This window comes from Heterocephalus glaber, unplaced genomic scaffold (assembly GCF_053883595.1).
Source record: "Heterocephalus glaber isolate CG9 unplaced genomic scaffold, H.glaber_assembly_v1.0 deba00001004, whole genome shotgun sequence".
Taxonomy (NCBI): Eukaryota; Metazoa; Chordata; class Mammalia; order Rodentia; family Bathyergidae; genus Heterocephalus; species Heterocephalus glaber.
Genome location: NW_028258179.1, coordinates 3,395,177 through 3,414,344, shown reverse-complemented (window position 1 = coordinate 3,414,344; position 19,168 = coordinate 3,395,177). Strand labels below are relative to the sequence as shown.

The following is a 19,168-nucleotide window of genomic DNA, read 5'->3' as shown; positions in this document are numbered from 1 at the left end:
TGTAGGAGCCAAAATATGAGTGAAAATCCTTTAAGTCTTTGCTTATCTTTTGGAGGACATGTAAGAGCAGGAAGAATGCATCCCTATTGTGCAGTAAACATCGTATCAATCTGATCTCCTCCTCTCTGCTTTCTTAATATTCTCCATGTGTTTGGCACCTGCTTTCTTAACTTCTTTGTCCCCCGTGTCTCAGCTCAACACCAGCCTCAGGCCCTTTTCCTTCCTTTCTCATCTTTCCTGGCCTTTTATCTTTGAGTCCTGTACATCACCATGGCCTCTCTCTTGTTTGTGTGTTTTGAGTTATTCTCTCTGTCTTGCTCATTGCCTGGACTCATCACTACCGGGAACTTGACCCGGAAGTGTTCAGGCCAGTAAGAGTCCCCCCCACCCCCGAAAGGGGACATTTGTAAATACTCACAAAATGAGCAGTTGTTCCCTTGGTTAGATGTTAAGGACGTTGAGATGATGTTGGACATAAAGCAGTAAATGAGAAGATGAAAAAGTGTATATTAAAGACTAGATGGATCGTACAGTCAATGTAAGGGCTACGACAATTCAGAAGGGAAGAGTAATCCATTACCTGGGTAAGCTAAAGATTTACACTTGAAGAGTATCTTGAGTTTGGCCAACGACCAAAAAAGTAGGTATGAGTGGGAAAGGCAGTCAGGGAGTGGTGGGAGAGAGAATGCACGTGGTGCTTTAAAAATAATAGAACAGGTCGGCGGATTTAGCTCAGCGGCGCAGCGCCTGGCTGGCAAGCACAAGGTCCTGAGTTTGATTTCCTGTTCCCACCCCCCATAAAACAATCTTGGGCCATGGATCTCAATGAGAAGGCTAGAAAGGGGATAGAATGCAGGGGCTGGTCTGTAGGAGGGTTGCGTTCTGTGCTAAGGAGTTTGTGTTGAGCTTGCAGGCAGCAGGGATCCAGGGTTTTAAGCACGGGTGGGAGCAGGCGGTGACAAAGGCAGTGGTATAATACGGCGAGTATTGTGGAGTAGCTTCTGATGGTGAATCCAAAGGGTTGGATCAGGTGGAGAGCAGCAGAAACGAGGACAGTTGGTACCAGGGACCCCAAGAACGCCCACTGTCTAGACATGCGTGTATGGGAAGGAGGCAAGGAAAGGCAGAGCAGAGCCAAGAGAGATGGGAATAGGGTTCTGTGTGTGTGCGCGTCTCGTTGAAAGAAAGGCTCTTTTTTGTAAAGAGCCTTGTGTTCAGTTTAGATGTGCCCTTGAGATTCAGTGGGCTCTGAGCAAACGCAGCACCCCCGTCCCAGGAAAGGCAAGGCCGGAAATGGAGATACCGAGGCTTCTGCTTGGAGGTTAGAACTGGGGGTATGGGGGGGAAGGAGCATTTCTGGAGAGCAGGTGCCGGGAGAGAGAAGGGGCCTTGGGCACATGCTGAAGGATGTGTAGCTGTGTGTACCTGAGAGAAGAGAGACGCGGGCCAGCCAGAGAGGAGGAAGAAAGAGGGGAGGCAGGGAGAGGAATAAAGAAAAGGGTGTGAAGGATTGGGAAGGGAGAGCAAGACTTGAGGTGATTTGCGGTGAGTGGCCTCCCCTCTCTGGTTTGTAGTTGCATCCTTCCGGTTGCCAGGCCAAGGCTTGGCAGCATCTTTGATTTTCCTTTCCCGCCTCCATTTATCAGGAAATCCCTCGGCTTCAGGCATATCCCGAATGTGGCCACCCCTCTCCAGTGGCAGCTGCTGTCTCTCTCCACTGCGCTGGTCCCCATCCTTTGGCCTGGCCTCATTGCTCCCACCTCTGTCCCAGACAGGTGGCCTAGGCTGGAGGAGGACGTGGCATGTAGGCCTCTGTTCAGTCCTGCAGGGGCGTCATGTTCCTCAGAGCAGAAGCCAAGGCTTAGAGGCCAGAAAGGCCTGGTGTGTCTGCCTCTTGCTCTCTGCATCTCCGCTCCCCTCCTCTTGCTTCTAGCCATTCTAGAGCTTCTCAGGTATCCCACAGCTGGAGGCCTCTCCACAGCTCCCTCCCCATCCTGGCTTCTCATTTCCGCTCCGACTTTGCTTACCTGCCACCATCTCATTTAGGCGCCCTCTTGTGGTTCCTTTCTCATCATTGTGCCCGTAGTGTTCCATGCCCGGGACCACTCTTGGTCCTGTAGAACTGGTCACTTCCCAGAGATGCCTGCTTCCTATACCCGTCTCTTCTGCCTGAATGTGAGCAACATGAAGGCAGGGAAATGTGTATGTTTTGTTTACTGTTGAATCACAAACACTTAAGACAGTGCCTGGCTCAGAGCAGGCACTCAAGAAATATTGATTATGAAGAAATATCAAATAAATACTAGATTATTGGGAAGTCACATACAGATGTTCATTTATACATAGACCCAGATATATTGTCACAGAAATTTATATATATGTATCTATATCTATGTATATATAGTTTAGAAGATTTCATAGTTAGGTAACTATAAAGGAATATAGATAGCTGGGCCTGGTGGTGCAGACCATAATCCCAGCACTCTGGGAAGCTGAAACAGGAGGATTGCAAGGTGAACTCAACCTGGAGAACTTAGTGAGACCCTGTCTCAAAATAAAAAATTAAAAAATAAAAATTTAAAAAATTGGGCTGGGAATGTAGCTCCGTGCCAAGGTCTCGAGTTCAAGTCCTAGTACTGCCAAAAACCCAAAAATGCATAGTTTAGAGTGTGAGTGAATAAATGTATAGGAATGATTTGGTTTGCTAAGAAAGAAGCAGTTTTTAGAGTTGCAAATAATAATGCTAGTATTTTTGTGAAGAGTATAGTATACATAGCTAATATCCATGAATATACAATAATCAGCTAATTAACAAATTCATTTTCTATTAATGAGATAGTTGTAGTTTTGAAAGTATTTTCTTTAGAATATTAATGGATGATTGACTTCTACAAATAAGCCTTACTCTAAAGTGTGAATTTCACACCAGGAGCCCAGTGTCTCTTCCTGGGGTGATAAACAGCCCTTTCTGAGGCAGGGTTGACAATTAGCATTACAAACAGAAGGCAGAAAACAATGAGATTCACTTGATGTGTCTGATTTTTTTTTCTTGTTTAAAATATGAGGCAAGGTTCATTTTCACTTTGTTTTGTTTTGGGGCCTCCACTTTATACACTGATTCCTGTTAGATATTCCATGAGTGAAGGCAGTGTGTTCAACAAAGCCAGATTGGGAATTTGGACTCTAAAGGTTGTAAGGGAGAGGGATAGAATTTTTAATTTGCCACATTGACCATTACAGAAAGAATCGATGATCAGATAGCGGTCCCAAGGCTTTTGTAAAGATGGAAGCATAAATAGAATCTGTTCTGGACAGATAAGGGAAACCTTTTCAGCCCAGTGAACTGATGGTTACATTAAATTAAAGAATTTAATTCTGAGAGTGAGCTGGCTAGAAACAGGGACAATCAGGAGCTCATTTTCTCTCACTAAACCATCCGAGCAGGACTGGTATTGTTTGTGGTCTGCAGCCTGCCTGGATTTGTAATGAGGCATTGCCCCTAGGTGGGTTTTGGACTTTGCCTTTAGTGTCCCCTGGCTGGGCCTGGAGCTGTGTTGTTCTGGGGCCAGAGCTGTTAAGATCATTGCCTCTCCTGGAGCTGTAAGCTAGAGTTTGTCCTCATCTCTCCCAGGTTTCTTTGCTGGGTTCCTTGTTTTTCTCTGCTGCTTTCCCTCTCTCACACCCTCATATTTGCTGACATCATACTTGTCTGCACTCATGTGTTTATGTATTCACTTATTTTTTCTCTCCTTTCTCCAAATACTCTTTGAGTGTCTCATGTGAGCTAGGCACCTGCTTGGTGCTGGAGACTGACTGAGCCATGAACAAACGAAAGATCTTCATCTTCAAGAATCTTACATTTCAGTGGGAGTCTTAGTTACTTTTCTCATTGCTGAAACAAAATACTTGACACCCAAAGTTAAAGGAAGAAAGGTTTATTTAGCTCACAGTTTCTAGAGGTTTCAGTCCATAACCAGCTGGCTCCAAGGCAGGCGGGCGTGGCACACAGGCATAGCAGAGGAGAAACAATTCATGGAAGGCAGAAGGTAGCAAAATTAGCAAGCAAGGGGCAACCACAGCTCTTTCTACCCCCTTATATTTTATCCAGGCCACTAAGGTTGGTTAGCACTTACATCCTTAGTCCTAGTGCCCTTGAGCCTAGCATTGCACCCTGAATCCATCCCAGTGTCACACATTGTAGATCCAGCCACCTCTGAAAAAGCCCCATTCATGACTGCATGAGGCTTTGGAGGGACATCTAAACACAAGCCATAACAGTGGGAAAATGGGTATTAAAGAAATAATGATACAAGTAAATAGAAAATTATAACCGATTACCACACTGTGATATGGCTGTAGTTTGTAATAAAAATTTGATCTGATCTAGAGCAAAAGGGATCATACTTTCAAGAAAGAAAATTAGGCTGAGACAGTAGTCAATTGATGGGGAATCCTTCTATGATGAAAGGTGGAATTGCATGTGCAAAGGTCTTGTGGTGGGAGACAGCACATAATATCAGAGGAACTGTGCCAAGACCATGAGAACAGGGCTCAGGGAGCAAGCAGGAGAGCAGTGGAGGCATACTGAAGAGGAAAGCTGTGTTAGACATTAAATCTGCCCAGCTACAGAAGCTGAATTAGGGTCCACGAGGTAAGGAGGAGCAGGGAAGAAACTGAAAACCACATTCACCCTGCTGTAGGGTCTCTGCTGAAATGCATGCATTTTAACTTTGCAGAAAGGAAATCATCTTTAAATTAAGAGTTCCCAGACCTGACCATTAGACACACTGGGTATCTTAGTTATTTTCCTGTTGCTAGGACACAGTATCCAACATTCAATACTTAAAGGAGGAGAGGTTCGTTTTGGCTCATAGTTTTAGCCCGTGATTGGCTGGCTCTAGTTCAGAGACAAGGTGGCAGGGGGATATGGTGGAGGAAAGATGCCTAATCCATGGCAGCCAGGAAGTAGAGAGAGAAGAAGAGGGGAGCTGGAGACAAGAATACACCTTTCCAGGTTACACCCCCAGTGACCGACCTCCAACCAGCCCCACATTCTAACAGCAGGTCAGCGACAGTGCCCCCACGATCTAGTCACCTTCCCCGTGCATGAGAATTTTGGGGAACATTTTAGATCTAAGCCATGACATGTGGAGTCGGTGAACCCACTTGTGTTTTGGGGCCTAAAAAACAGTTTATGAAATAAACTCTCTAGGCAATTCTAGGAATCTGTGAGCTAGATAGGAGAGAGACTGGGTGGTGGAGACCTTTCTGGAGTCCCATCAAATGGAGCCAACAGGGAAAACTGGCCAGGAGCTGCTGTACACCTGGGGCCAAGGGAAGACAGCTCACGTGATGAGAATACTAAAGTGAACCAGAAATAGCCCAGGCCGAATCAGGCTCAACCTTCCCATTTTTTTCCCTTTTGAAATCATGATGCACCACTGGGACTTCATTATAATACGTTGGCTAATTCTATTTTGAGTGCAATAAATGTATGCACTGGAAAATAAAGGTGTTATGCATAATTCAAGAAGCTAATGCATCTCAAATTAGAAATCTCACCAAACACTTGTAAATTCAGGGAACTCCTTTCATATGACCTTGAAGTTACCACAGGGCCTTGTCAGTGACCACTTCAACTTGGGATTTTGAATCACAGCACAACAAAGAGCTACCATAGAACAAAGGCAATTGAAAGATCATGCTCACAATGCTTGCGAAAGCCAGGAAGGTAAACATGTCAATCAGCAACTTTTTATGTGAACTCAACTGAAGGCCTGATTCCTGGACTCCCTAACGTTTATGAAGTCATCTGGAGCCCAATTAGGTGTTTGTTCTTCTGACATCAACATGGAGGGAAAAGTGATGAATTACTTTGGCGTTCATGGAAATGCCATCAATCAGGAGCCATTCATTGTATATTAATGAGTGGACACGCTGGGCACTTACGCATGAGTACTGCAGTAATTTAGCAATTGATTTGCTCTTATTTGAGGAGTTGAAAGTGTACCAATGGAAGAGTAAGTGATATAATCCTAACTGATTATGAAAAGGCAACCAGATAGACATTGAAAATGAGATTAAATAAATGAAGAATTTCAACTGTGCATTCTGTGGGAGCCCACAAAATTTCAAAGGCAGTGAAAATTAATTTCCATGTTCCACCAATGGGTATTCAGGAACTGACATTTAAAAAAGGTGTCTAATTATGGTGTTTTTCACATGCAATGAGAAAATATTTTTGCTGTATGAAGATGAATGCCAAAAATAGGCACACTGAAAGATTTGACAAGCCTAATTGTAAATTTTGCTCTGAGAAAGTATTTTATAATTTGAATATTTTATACTCTCATGTCCTTATACTACCATTGCTCCCATATTACTTGCTTGTTATACTTTGAAAAATCTTTAAAATCCTATGAATGTTTATTCACATATTTTTCACAACTGTAAGTAAAATGTAGAGCCCAGGCTTGAGTTATTCAAAGGGGCAGATAGTAAAAGCCATTTATTTGCATTATGGATATAATATTTTGATTTAGACATTAGTTTTAAATTCTAGCAACAATTTAAAAAAGTACCAATCATTTAAGAAAATTACACTTCGGAAGTGTGACTTGAGATAGCTGAGTTGGGGAATTGTGTAAGTGGCCTTGTTTCCACCATGGCGTTGCTGTTTTCTCAGGGAACATACTACCAGAGTCTTTCCCTCAGACATACACAGCTGCACGTTCCATTTAGGGCCTGCTTTACCCTGGAAGTTTATGTCCACCCTCACCCCCAGATTCCCGTGTTCTCAATTGTGGTATTAGGAAGTGAGCCTTTGGGGGTAATTAAACCACGAGGTTGGAACCTCACAAATGGGATGAGTGCTCATAAAAAGGAGGCCCCAGAGAATAACCTCCCTGCCTCTGCCATGGTGAGAAGGTAGCCATTTATGAACCAGGAGGTGGGCCCTTACCAGACACCAAATTTGCTGGTACCTTGGGCATCACAGAGAAAATAAACTTAAAGCCAACAGTTGCTGGTAGTTTGTTTAGCAGCCCAAACACACTAAGGAGGTTAGTAAAGCACATCGCTGGGAGGGTATTGGAGTATGTTTGGGGTCTATATCTGGTCCTTGGTTTTTTCCTCTTTACTCTTCGCTGAGCTCTACTTCCCAGAGGCCAAGAGTGAGGAGGTAAATGGCTTTCCTTTGCCAGGCTTCTCCACCATGATGGTTCTGTTTTGGAGCCAGCCAAACATGGATTTAAACCTCCGAAACTCTGAGCCAAAATAAAGCAATTCTCCCTGAACTTGCCTATGTCAGGCATTTTGTCCCAGCAACCAAAAACTGACTAATCTATGAGGCATGGAAATGCTCAATTCTCTTCCACTCATCCCTATCCAATATGAATGTGAGCTACTTTGATAATCAGCCTTGCTTTGTAAATCCTAAGGGTGAGAAAGGAAGGGAGGATGGAACGAGGTTAGTATTATGTGTTTGTGACCCTAGGTAGCAGCCAAATGATGATTTCTTCTGAATAGGGTGGCTGGGGTGATAAGGTGACATGGGAAATAGTTTTTTTTTTTTTTTGGTACCAGGGATTGAACTCGGGTACTTGCGCTTGCAAAGCAGGCTGCGAAACCACTGAGCTAAATCCCTGGCCCAAAATGTTTTTGTGACTTTTTTTGGTACCGGGGATTGAACTCAGGTCCTTGTGCTTGCATAGCAGGCGGTGAAACCACTGAGCTAAATTCCCAGCCCTGGGAAATAGTTTTACAGGACTCATCTGCAGGCCTGTATTGGTTAGGGTACAGGTAACGGTGCTGTAAAGATAGCGCAAATGCAGGGCCTTACACATGTTACAAGTTAATTTGTCCCTCATGTTACAGTCTAGAGGTAGTTTTGGTCCAGGTTGGGCTGGGAACTTCTGTGCCCTCAACCACTGCCGGGTTAGCATGTCAGCCAGCAGGAAGGAGGCAGGCGGAAGGGAGATGCATACTCAGTCCTCATATGTGTGCAGCGTGGAAATGCCTCCATCATTTCGCTGAGTCCCTGAGGAGATGGGGAATCTTTTCCTAGGTGGCCCAGTTCCCAGCAAAAATCCTACATTTTGTGATTAAAAGAAGGCAGGGAAAATGGAGGCTCTCAGTGGGCCACCAGCAAGAGTTCGGATTCTCAGGTTTGACTTCAGACAAGTAATTCTGCCTAATAAAAGGAGTGTGGTAGGGTGAGTAGCTTCCTGCAAGGAAACAGCCCAAACCCAGCACCTCAGGCAGGTCACCCTCCCTGTGGGAGAAGTTCTGCACTTTCCTGTGGAGATGAATAGAACGCCAACCCAGGCAGGGCACGCTACCTACATTTAGGGTTAAATTTTAAGCCTGTATTTTGCTGTTGGATTCTCAGTTTTTTCTGCAGGATGAACAAATGAAGAATGCTGTGGAAATGCTGAGAAAGTGGGAAGGTGGTTGTTAAGATCATTCCATTTGACAGCAACCTTTGTTGGAAACAGCTCAGTCTATCTTCAGATGATAGCAAGATGATTGTATTTTTTTTCTTGAATATCTTCACTTTATCCTTACAATATTTTCCCTTAGAGCAAATAATATTACTTACCATGTAATTTCCATAGTCACTTGGCTAAGAATAATCTACCTGATGATTTAGGTGAGTGACAAAAGTAAAAATGTTTGGATTGTTGCTGTTAGGTGCCATTGTGTCTCCTAATTCAGAAAGCACTTTTGATCATAGTGTTCTCAAAACTCACAGGAAATGAGGTATTCTATATGGGAGAATTTTACAGAAAGCAATTTGTCTCTTCAAGCATCAAGACTTGCAAGCTAGTAAGCAACTGCCACAAACAACCTTTGAGATGGAAATTGGGGGAAAAAAAACCCCAGAAGAATTGTTGAGAAAAGATAAAAAGACCTGGTGGTTGATGTGGCCACAAGGTATAAACACATGGGTGTCCTGACCTCCTTTTATGTCCTCGCTTACTGCCTCCCTCCCCTGGTCTGGCCTGAGTCCCGTGATCAGGAGGCATTAGTAAGTCCTGTTTTATTAAAATGTGCTGCCTTGCATTTGGTCTTGGCTCAAGTTGGCTGCCTGGATCAAGGTCTGTTTTTGTCCCTGCCCTGACAGGGACAAAGTTGTCAAAAGACAATGTATTTCTCAAGTTTTGCTTCCCAGACTACAAGAATTGGGCCACAAACCCAAGGGAATCCTGCCTGGCTTCTGAAGCTTCGCATCAGCCTTCATCTTATCTTCTTAAAGGCGGGCTCAGGTGTGCATTGTCACCCCTGCGGCTGTGGAAGGAGCCGTGGGGCTCACAAGTGTCTGCCTTTCCTGTGACCAGGTTAATGCAAGGCTCCTGGGTCTCCAGCTTGACATTTGAGACCCTCCCTGCCTATCTGGTCCCAGCCACAGGACTTCTTGGATGGCGAACAATTTTTATAGGTTATAAGTTGGTACCAAAGATTCTCTGAGTCTTAACAGGAAAACTTGGCACAGTCTGTTTCCAAATACCTACTGGTTAAGGATTTACGGTCAGAATTTTCATTTTCCACATATGCTTTCCCTTTAACAGGAAAAGAAAATGGTCTTTAGCCAATTGACTATAATGAGATATGCAAATCTCATTTGCTAGTTATCCCAATGAGGTGTTAACTACAAAGTCAATTTAAGACTCTTTAACGTTAATATTAAAGAAGACAAGCAGTAAAATAAACAGTTAATGGCCTGAAGCCAACCATTCTGTATGCCTTAATTGAGGCTTGACCATTGCATTCCTAAGATAATGACCAGACCGTCTTCTACTTCTTTTTTGTACCAGGGGAGACCGGTTCGGGAAAGTCGCTGGTTTAAAAGGATGGTAATGATTTCAGAACCTCTCATTACCGTGTTAATGAGCACCCTTTGGAGTTGCAGGCAAGAGCAGAGTGTGTGTATTTATGTGTTGAGGGATGTAGAAGTAGGGGAGGAGAAATGGAGGGAGGGAAGGAAACCCAGCTTTTGTCATCAAACTACTTCCTTGAGGGTGTCAACAGACCCCTGGATAATCTTTGCCAAAAGCTTTGTCATGGTGACTTTCTCATTGCTGGGACAAAATACTCAACACCTGTAATTTAAAGGAGACGTTTATTAGGCTCATGTTTTTGGTCTGTGACCTGCTGGCTCCAGAGAAGGAAGGGTAGAACTGGAAGGGTCTGGCGGAGGCAAGCTGCTTGCATCATGGTGGCCAGGAAAGAGCCAGGAGGAGCCAGGGAGGGATATCTGCCCTCCTAGGTTACAGCCCCAGTGACCTGCTCTGTCCAACCAAGCCCCACCTCCTAACAACACATTTAGCTATAAACGCATCAGTTCATTAATCCACGGATGAGTATAGCAGCCGCATCCCTGAGTCACCTCCCAAAAGCCCCATGTCTAAACCCATCCTAGATCTAAACCATTACAGTTTTCCTCCATTACAGTTTTGAAGTGTTTAGAGAAATCACCCGATTTGTGTGACAGAAGTAAATCTCTTAAGTCCTATAGCATCTCGGCATCTCTTTCCCTCCCTCCTTGCCTCCTGGCCTGCCTCCCTCCCTCCATGTCTCTCTCTCTCTCTCTTCCTTCCTTCCTTCCTTCCTTCCTTCCTTCCTTCCTTCCTTCCTTCCTTTTCCAGAATGTAAAATGTTGCCTTAAACTCTGTGGATTCCATGAGATGTTTTTCTTTAAGGACCAAAGTTTCCCACTTTAATATTGTGATTTTTTTTTTTTTTTGGTGCTGGGAATCAAACTCAGGATTTTGCGCTTGTGAGGCAGGCAGCGGAACTCCCACTTTAATGCTAACACTGTCAAAGGTCTGATATAGTTTTTTAATGTTCTTTATGTTGTAGAAATCTTACCTTTTCTCCCTAATGAAAAAACATATAGATATCCTCCCTCCCTCCCTTTCTTCCTCCTTCCCTTCCTCCCTTCCTTCTGTCCTTCTTTCCTTTTATCCTTCCTTGTTTTCTTCTCTCCCTTCTCTCTTTCATGCTGGGGACTGGACCCAGGGCCTCCACACAGACCTACACCCCCCACCCTTTTTCAGCTTTTTATTTTGAGACAGGGTCTCACTAAGTCACTAAGTTGCCCCGGCTGGGCTTGAATTTGTGATCCTCCTGCCTCAGCTTCCCAAAGCGCTGGGATTACAGGTGCATACCACCGCTCCCTGCTTTCCTCTTTCTGTTCCTCTTTCTTGCTTTCAGTTTATACCAGGCTTTGTTTGGTGCTCCCCCTCTGCAGCCTCCCATGCAGCAGGGTTCTTTAGTCAGTGGAAAGACCATGGTCGGTGAAGGTGCTGGCAGAGGCCTGTTGGAAGCAGCTCTGAGAATGTCGCCACAGCAAGCTCCACACCCCTCCTCTTCAGCTTTTGCATGGCCTGTGGATGTTAGAATTCTGAATGCGAGGATGAGTCTTTCTGTGCTGGCCTGTATGAGGAATTATGCTGCATATATTGATTTCCCACCCTAAGGAAGAGAAAAATAGTGCCTACATGCTCTGCATTTCTTATAAGTGCGTTAGAAGTGTCCATCAATTTGAGAGCGATGTCAGAGAAATCAGACTGGCTTTTCAACAACTCTCAAATGATCACTTACAAAGCCCTAAAGAACTTCCTTCTTTGGAATGAATTCTATTTCATTTCACATTCTTCCTCCTGCCCCCCATGAGGGGTGCAGGTCCTACTGAGAGCATGAGGAATTTCCTGGGGGCCACTCTGCTTGCCCCTGCTGCCGTTTAATGAAGTTAAATGTTTCCCTAGGAGGAACCCGGGCGTTTCCCCCAGACATCATCACGGGGAGTAGCGAATGGGATCCTGCAATGATATTCTTCTGCAGGAGCCCCCAGCCCCAGTTCTCATCCTGTGAACAGATGTTGCTGGAGATAACATGCTGGTCCCATGGACTCAAGTTAGGGGATTAGTGAGCATAATTAGGAATTACATGGTAATGTGTGCTGTTGCAAAACAGAGAAGAATGTGGATTTAAGAAATTCTCAGTTACACTTAAGGAAATGCCTTCATTACAAATTTAAAATCTGAGCAAGCTCCTTTCCTCATTTGCCTCATCAAAAGGGATCATAAATATGGACAAGAGAGAAAGTTCTTTATTTAAAAAGATGATTTTTAAATAGGTAAAAGACGATATCCACAGGTATTATCCAGCCTCCAACAGGCAGTGCAATCCTCAGACAGCCAGAGTCCCATGGCTGCTAAGCTTGCCATACTGTCCAGGATTCATAGTTTGATTCAGACATTTAATTGGGAGAGATCAAATTTCATGAATAGATTTATAAGGGATTTTAAGGCCTCAATACTCATGGTCTTCTTAAGCAAAGAAAGCTAACATAGACATCTTTGCAAGAGTTGTTTCCAAGAACAACTTATGATGAGTTTGGGATTATAACCATTGTCTAAATATCAGTTACTTAGATTTCAAAGAAGAATAAAATGTACTTCCAGGCACTCACATGGATACTTCTCATTCATGATGATTGTCACCTTAATAATACTATTATTTATGTGACTTAGATTGTTTTTTCTGCTAGATCCATGGTTCTTAACTGGAAACATCAGAATTACTCTGTAAATCTTTTTCAAAACTCACTGGCCGGGAGCCCCTTCCAGACCACTGATTTCCAGTCACATGTACGAGAGTCTGGGGATATGTACTTAGGAAATGCCCCTGCAAGATGTTGAAACTACTAGTTTCAGCACTAGTTAAGAACCATTTTGACTGAAGTTTTGAGTGGCAGAAACCAAGGGTGACTCATCTTTGTACCCCAAGATGATGCCTTGTTTATAAAGTGAACTCAGTACTTGTTTATTGGGGAAATGGAAGCCAATCATCTATAAAACTACACTTTGTACATTTTACACTATGTGTTTGTTTGAATTACTGCCAGACAACTAAATTTAATAGTTGGTAGAATTTGCAAAATAACCTTTGAAAGGAAGCCTCTTCTATATAGAGTACTCATAGAATCTGATGTGGTTTAATGCTTAGTGAGCAAACAAATGATATAGCTTTTAAAAATAATTTAATGTGAAACTAGAGAACAAAGCAAAGGTATTTCATTTGACCCAGTTGAAAAGCATTTCTATAATTATGGATATCTGATTTTATCTCTTATTTTATATGTAAAATGTTACTTGGAATAAGACCTCTGGTGGCATCCCGACATTCTGTCAGGCTTCATTTCTTTACTAAAGGTAGTCAATTTTAAGGTGATAAGCACTTATATTTTAGTAGACTGGAATTTGTGCATTCAAGTAAACACTTCTTCACAGTGGACACTGTGGATGATAGAACGTTCTGGAAACTCCTTTCTGGGAATTATCTTTGTTGCTCTGACCATAGTATATGTACTTGTGTCTTGACCTCTTATCACTTGACTAAGACTTGTTTCTTCCATCAAGGAAGCTCCAGCAAAGGTGGCATGATAAGAAATTATCCAAGACAGAAGATAATCAGGGACAGATGCAGGAGGTGTACCAGAATGTGGGCAGACACAGTAGAGCTCAGGCTGGGCTGAAACACTAAGGAGAAGCTCGTGAGTGTGGTGAGATCCGAACTGGACTGGGAGGAGTATCCAGGAAAAGGGAGCACTGAAGAAATGTTTGGAGAACTTGAATGAGAACTGTGTTTCTACACAGTGCAGGCTTCTGATGAAGATGTAGGAAGTGCTACTGAAGAGACACTTTTGCCTAAACCATCCATTACCTTCCTTCCCAAAGCCAACTCACAACAAAGGTTTCAATAGGAAATCTTAGGAAGAAAGTAGCCAATTCTATGTGGACATAAAATACCACTCTGCCTCAGACCTATGGAACCTGTGTCTACCAAGACACCAGGGGGACTTTTTGTCCTAATGCCACATCTGAAGTTGAAGAGTGTCTCCACTTCTCTCTGACTTTCATTAATTCTCCATCATGACTTTCATACATATGAATTGAATGAATTAATTTTTGAATCTATCTTCTGCCTGTTAAAACTCTCCTTGGTATTAAGGTAGTAATTTGTTCATTAGTCCCAGATACTCCTTAGGATATCAGGAGTAGGGTGACCATATTATCTTACGGTCGGTCTTGGTGTAATTATAAAAAGCACTCCGTTTTGTTCTAAACAGTTCACATTTTTTTTTTTTTTTTTTTGGTACCGGGGATTGAACTCGGGTCCTTGTGCTTGTGCAGCAGGTGGCAAAACCGCTGAGCTAAATCCCTGGCCCTAAACAGTTCTCATTTTGAGAATAAATTCTATGGTCACCTTATTTGGGTCCCTGCTTAATGCATAACAAACTGGAACTCAGAGGCATGGTTTATCTAGAATCTTGTCTAAAATCATTTTCACCCATTGTCTTACATACCTGTTTATGGGTAATGTAGGAGTCTTTCTCCTCTATAATCAAGGTACTAATTACAAGTAGTTTATTGGCATTCAAGGCTGGTTGAAGTTAAACCATGTCTTCCTCATCCCAAAGCCTCAATGATGGGGCCTGAGGGTTTCCTGGGGCTTAAATGAACCCTAAACAACTATGAATACAGTTGTTTGACAGTTTTTCATTTTCCCAATCAGTACATGGCTCACAGGAGAAATTAGAATACACCCTAGAGATTGAATTCAGGAAGACATCTATGGTCTTTCACAGGATGTTTTCCTAAAGGACCTGACCCTTTCAGGAACCCAACTGGATTGGGTGACAGCCAATGTGAGCAGGCTGAACACATCAGGCCTTCATTTAGGATGATCCTTTGGGTTCTTCCTTGATGGGCTCCCTTCATCTGTATTTAGTTTTTTGGTTTGTTCCATTTCAGATCTTATCCTTGTGCTTTGGTTTCATCCATATTGCTCCTGTGTATTCTCATGCTTGGTACCCCTGAAACCATGTCTTCACCAGGCCTTCTCTTCATTAATGAGTGCCTTTTATTTGACTCCTCTGACTTTGGGAAGGGACACTTGACTCCTAATCCTGCATAGCATGTGGGGAATTGGCTTAGCTCTAGTAAGGCTTGACAGAATGCTCAGAAAAATACAGTACAGAGGTACAACCCAGAGACTCACTTCCTACTGCTCTTAGAAGTGGGAGGTACGGGGCCGGGGATTTAGCTCAGTGGTTCCACCACCTGCTTTGCAAGCACAAGGTCCTGAGTTCGATCCCCGGTACCAAAAAACAACAAAAACCAGAAGTGGGAGGTAGAAGATGTCACCAGCATTGCTGCCCCCCACTGGTGTCAAAGGGATCTCTAGGAATTATCACACCTTGGAATTCCAGCCCAAAGACCCTTGAAAGTATGAATTCCTTTCATCCCTTGACTCAAAGCCTGCTTTATTTCTGTTCCATCATTGCTCTCCATTTAGCATTTAAAAGTATGAGAAATGAATGCTAGTGTATCAAGCAGCATTTTAAATACATCTGCAATAATAGGCTTTAGGAATGCACAACACCCTAAGGTACAAGAAATTCTAAATTAAGAACATGGAAAGTTATTTGGAAAGTTGCTAATTTCTTGTCAACAGAAGCAACATGTTCTTAAGTGACCATCAGTTGAGGAGATGATGCTAGTTGTCATGAAAGCAAGATTAATTAATATGGGTTCTGTTATTGTTAATATTTTAATGAAACATATGTATGAGAATAAATGTAGTTCTGCATGCATGTGTGCATCACAAGAAAGGATTTGATATGGTGAGGGAAAAATACTGTCATTAGAAAAGTACAGAGGCTTTTTGAGTCTGTGTATTCTAGATGTCAGGATACTGTATTTTTTAACCTGTCAAAGCCTGTTTGGTGTTGTGCTGCTTGAAATTTAATAAATAATATAAATAAAAAATTCGCTATAAAAGATTTAAAATACATATAAAACCATGTCAACGAATAGAGGACTTCTTTATGGACAATATTTAATATTTTTCTTGCATTTTTGGATATTATTTTAAAAGAAGTAAACCTCCTTTTTCCTTTTTTTTTGGTACTGGGGATCAAACTTGGGTCCTTCCGCTTGTGAGGCAGGCGGCGGAACCACTGGGCTAAATCCCCAGCCCCAAAACCTCCTTTTTCTGAGGTTGGTTGTTTCTTTCCATGAATCTTTATGTATACATTTATTGTCCATATGTGTATATTTAATAGTGCTTATTACTGTTTTGTAGGTTTTGATATTTATGTAAATATAAATAATGTGAGAAAAAAGCAAGTGGCAAAAAGAACTCTTTTTATATTCTTGTAGCTAATTAGTTACAGGTTTTAATACATTGCAAATTTCATTTCCAAGTCTGTGTCTAGTCTGCTATCTTTGTTTATAATGAGTATTTGCATACATTTACATTTAGATAAGGTTAAATAGATTGATTTATTTTTTATGGGTTATTATTTGTCTCTTGTTGAAGAAATCCCTTACCCCAAGATCAGTGAAATAGCTTCCTGTATCTTCCACTTGAAATTTTAAAGGTGTTGGTTCACAGTTAGCTCTTTAAGCCATCAAGATTTATTTTTATGTATAGTGTGAGGTAGGGATTCAAATATAGTTTTGTGTGGTAATGGAATTTATTTAAATTGTTCTAAAATAAATTATTTTCTCTTCTATATTTCCTCATTGATTCCTGGTACCACCTTACTGCTAAAAATCTTTTGTCATTAAAGTATCTATGATTATGGCTTCATAATTTTGAGACTGTTAGACTTGATGTTACTTTTGAACAGCACTGAGGATATTGTACTTAATTTCTTGTCATACTAGTGAGTTTTGGCAATATTTTATCTTGAAATAAAAAATTAAACATGAATTTTTATTAGAAAAAAGATGCTTGCTTACTGAAATTATTTAATCATTGATGCAAAATACTTAAATTATTTGTTTCTCCATTCTATCGAGTCTATATTTATTCACCAATTTAGTCCATATTTATTGCTGTAAATGATTATACTATATATCCATCCAATGACAAATATGACACATCAGTGATAATGCAATCGATATTCAACTATGATTAGTCCTGTTTTATCAGATGGCCAAAACCACCTATTTTTACTAGGTGTATAAAAGTGATATTGTGAGGTCAGATTGGTGACCAAGCAAAAGTTCATTAATAAACCCAGTATAGAATGTGTACCTGTATTGCATGCCTGTGTAGGAAGGCACAGAGAGCTGCCTGGGAGGGCTGATAACAAGGTGGGGCCTTTGGATTTTTCCAGCAGTTTTAAGTGTGCAAAGTAGCCACGAGGAAGAAGAATTGAGTGACAGAGGCAAGTTGCTTCCAGAGAGAAGACCGGGTTGAAAAGCAGAGATTGGATTCTAAGATCCAGCACAGAGATTGGCTCCAGAGACAGAGTGGCCCTTATAGGACAAGGGGAGGAACAAAACAAAGGGGATAAAATGGTGGCTCAAGTGCCTGGCACTCCTTTCCCTTGAGATTGGTGGTTTCCCATGATGCTTGGAGAGTCTGATGTCTGAATGGACTGAAGCCTTGTGTTTTATTCCTTCACCTCACTGCCATTTTTTTTGGCCAGACTCAAAAGCTGCCTAAATGAAATCAATAGTCTTGTGGGATGACTGTTGGTAAAGCTTTATTTTACATTTCCTATTGTCCTATTTTCTTTCAGGTTTTGTGAATGATTCTGTCACTAAATCTATCGTGGCTTTGCGTTTAACTCTGGTGGTGAAGGCCAGCACCTGTGTGCCGGGGGATGGCCGTACAAATGACTTGGAGTGTTCAGGAAAGGGAAAATGCACCACGAAGCCATCAGAGGTAAGGGGACACCTGGCAACTTTTAAATACGTGTTTACATGAATAAATACCTACGTACATATGTACTTGTGTGTCTAAGCAAGGATAAAAGAGGAGAGACCAAGAACATTTGCTGAAAAAGCCTTCCCAATTCCTGGTTTCAATTGTATATTAGTTTGTAATATATAGCTATATAAATCTCCATATGATTTTAAAAGTAATTGAAATAAGATTATGCAGTGATAGATCTTGCTTTGGTATGAAGTAGTACCCCCGTGTGGTAGTAGAATCAAGAGAAATGGATGAAAGAAAAGGTAAGGACAGTCATTTACTTATCAGTTGTTGGAACTGTTGCCTATAAATATGATAATTCCCTCCTGAGGTTTCACATTTCCCTAGTGATGTTAACCAAGTTACAGAAACAAGAGAAAAGTAGCAGAAGGAATAGAGAAGGCATAGGGATGACAAGCTGACCCATTATTTTTGATCTTTGTGGAGCCAGGCTCATAAATGCTGTGGAAGACCTGAGTCCTCTTCCCCTTTTTCTTTGGCAGTTGTGGCCACATGGGTGTGGGACAAGGAAGGTCACATGGGACAAGGGGTCAAGCACAGTCTCCTCTTCTGCCTCCTGGTTCTGGGTTAGTAACAGGAGTCTGGGAGTCAGACCAACACCATAGCTCCCTTCCAACACGCTGGCAGATGGATTGCAGGCCCCACCTGGAGGTCCCTAGACAGCGAGACAGTGCTCCTTATGGGGCCTGGTCCCTTAGGGCCTCCATTTCTCTCACCATGTGCTCCTTCCATTTCTAGTACCTTTTTCTCTCTCTGTTCATACATATATATTTCCACTAGAGTTAATGCTAATCAAAAGCGGCTGTCTCAAACTTGAAAAAGAATTTAATTTGCTTTAGGCTGATTTTATGGGCAGCATAGGCAAATTTTCATGGCCAATACGTTCTTATGGCAACTTTGACACATTTGGTAATAGCGGTGTGAACTTTGATAAGAAAAGAGAACAGGTTAACTGGCAAAAGGGGTGTTAGAGGAAGTTTTTAAATACTACCTTTAGCATCTTGGAAACCCCATGATTTCCTTGTCTTAGGTATGCAATTGCAATTGCTTAAATAATACCATTCCCTAGAAGATATACCATTAAATACACCATTAAATACACCATTAAATATACCATTCCTGTAAGCCATTTCCTAGGAGACTCAGGCTGTGGGCAGGATTCCAAGAGAGTAGTGGAAATGATAATTTCTGCTAAATGTCTGAGAAGGAACAAAGGTGTAAACCAAGCCAAAGATAGGTCCCTGCTTTGTGGAAAGGGGAGAGGGCCTGGCTTGCCACTGCTGTTACCAAGCTAAGTCTGGCCGTTGGATCTGGAGCCCCATCTCCACCAGTGTGGACCAGCTTGCCTCTTTCTCCAGAGAGAGCCTCA

At 42.2% G+C, this 19,168-nt stretch overlaps 1 protein-coding gene across 3 annotated transcripts in view; it reads left to right on the top strand.

Moving 5' to 3' along the window:
• Dner (delta/notch like EGF repeat containing) overlaps positions 1-19,168 on the top strand; it is a 314,710-nt gene that overhangs the window by 128,701 nt on the left and 166,841 nt on the right. For all 3 annotated transcript variants that reach the window (XM_087209350.1, XM_087209349.1, XM_004868010.3), the window contains exon 5: positions 17,603-17,748. In XM_087209350.1, coding sequence (XP_087065476.1) covers positions 17,603-17,748 — 146 coding nt within the window. The remainder of the gene's footprint in view (positions 1-17,602; positions 17,749-19,168) is intronic.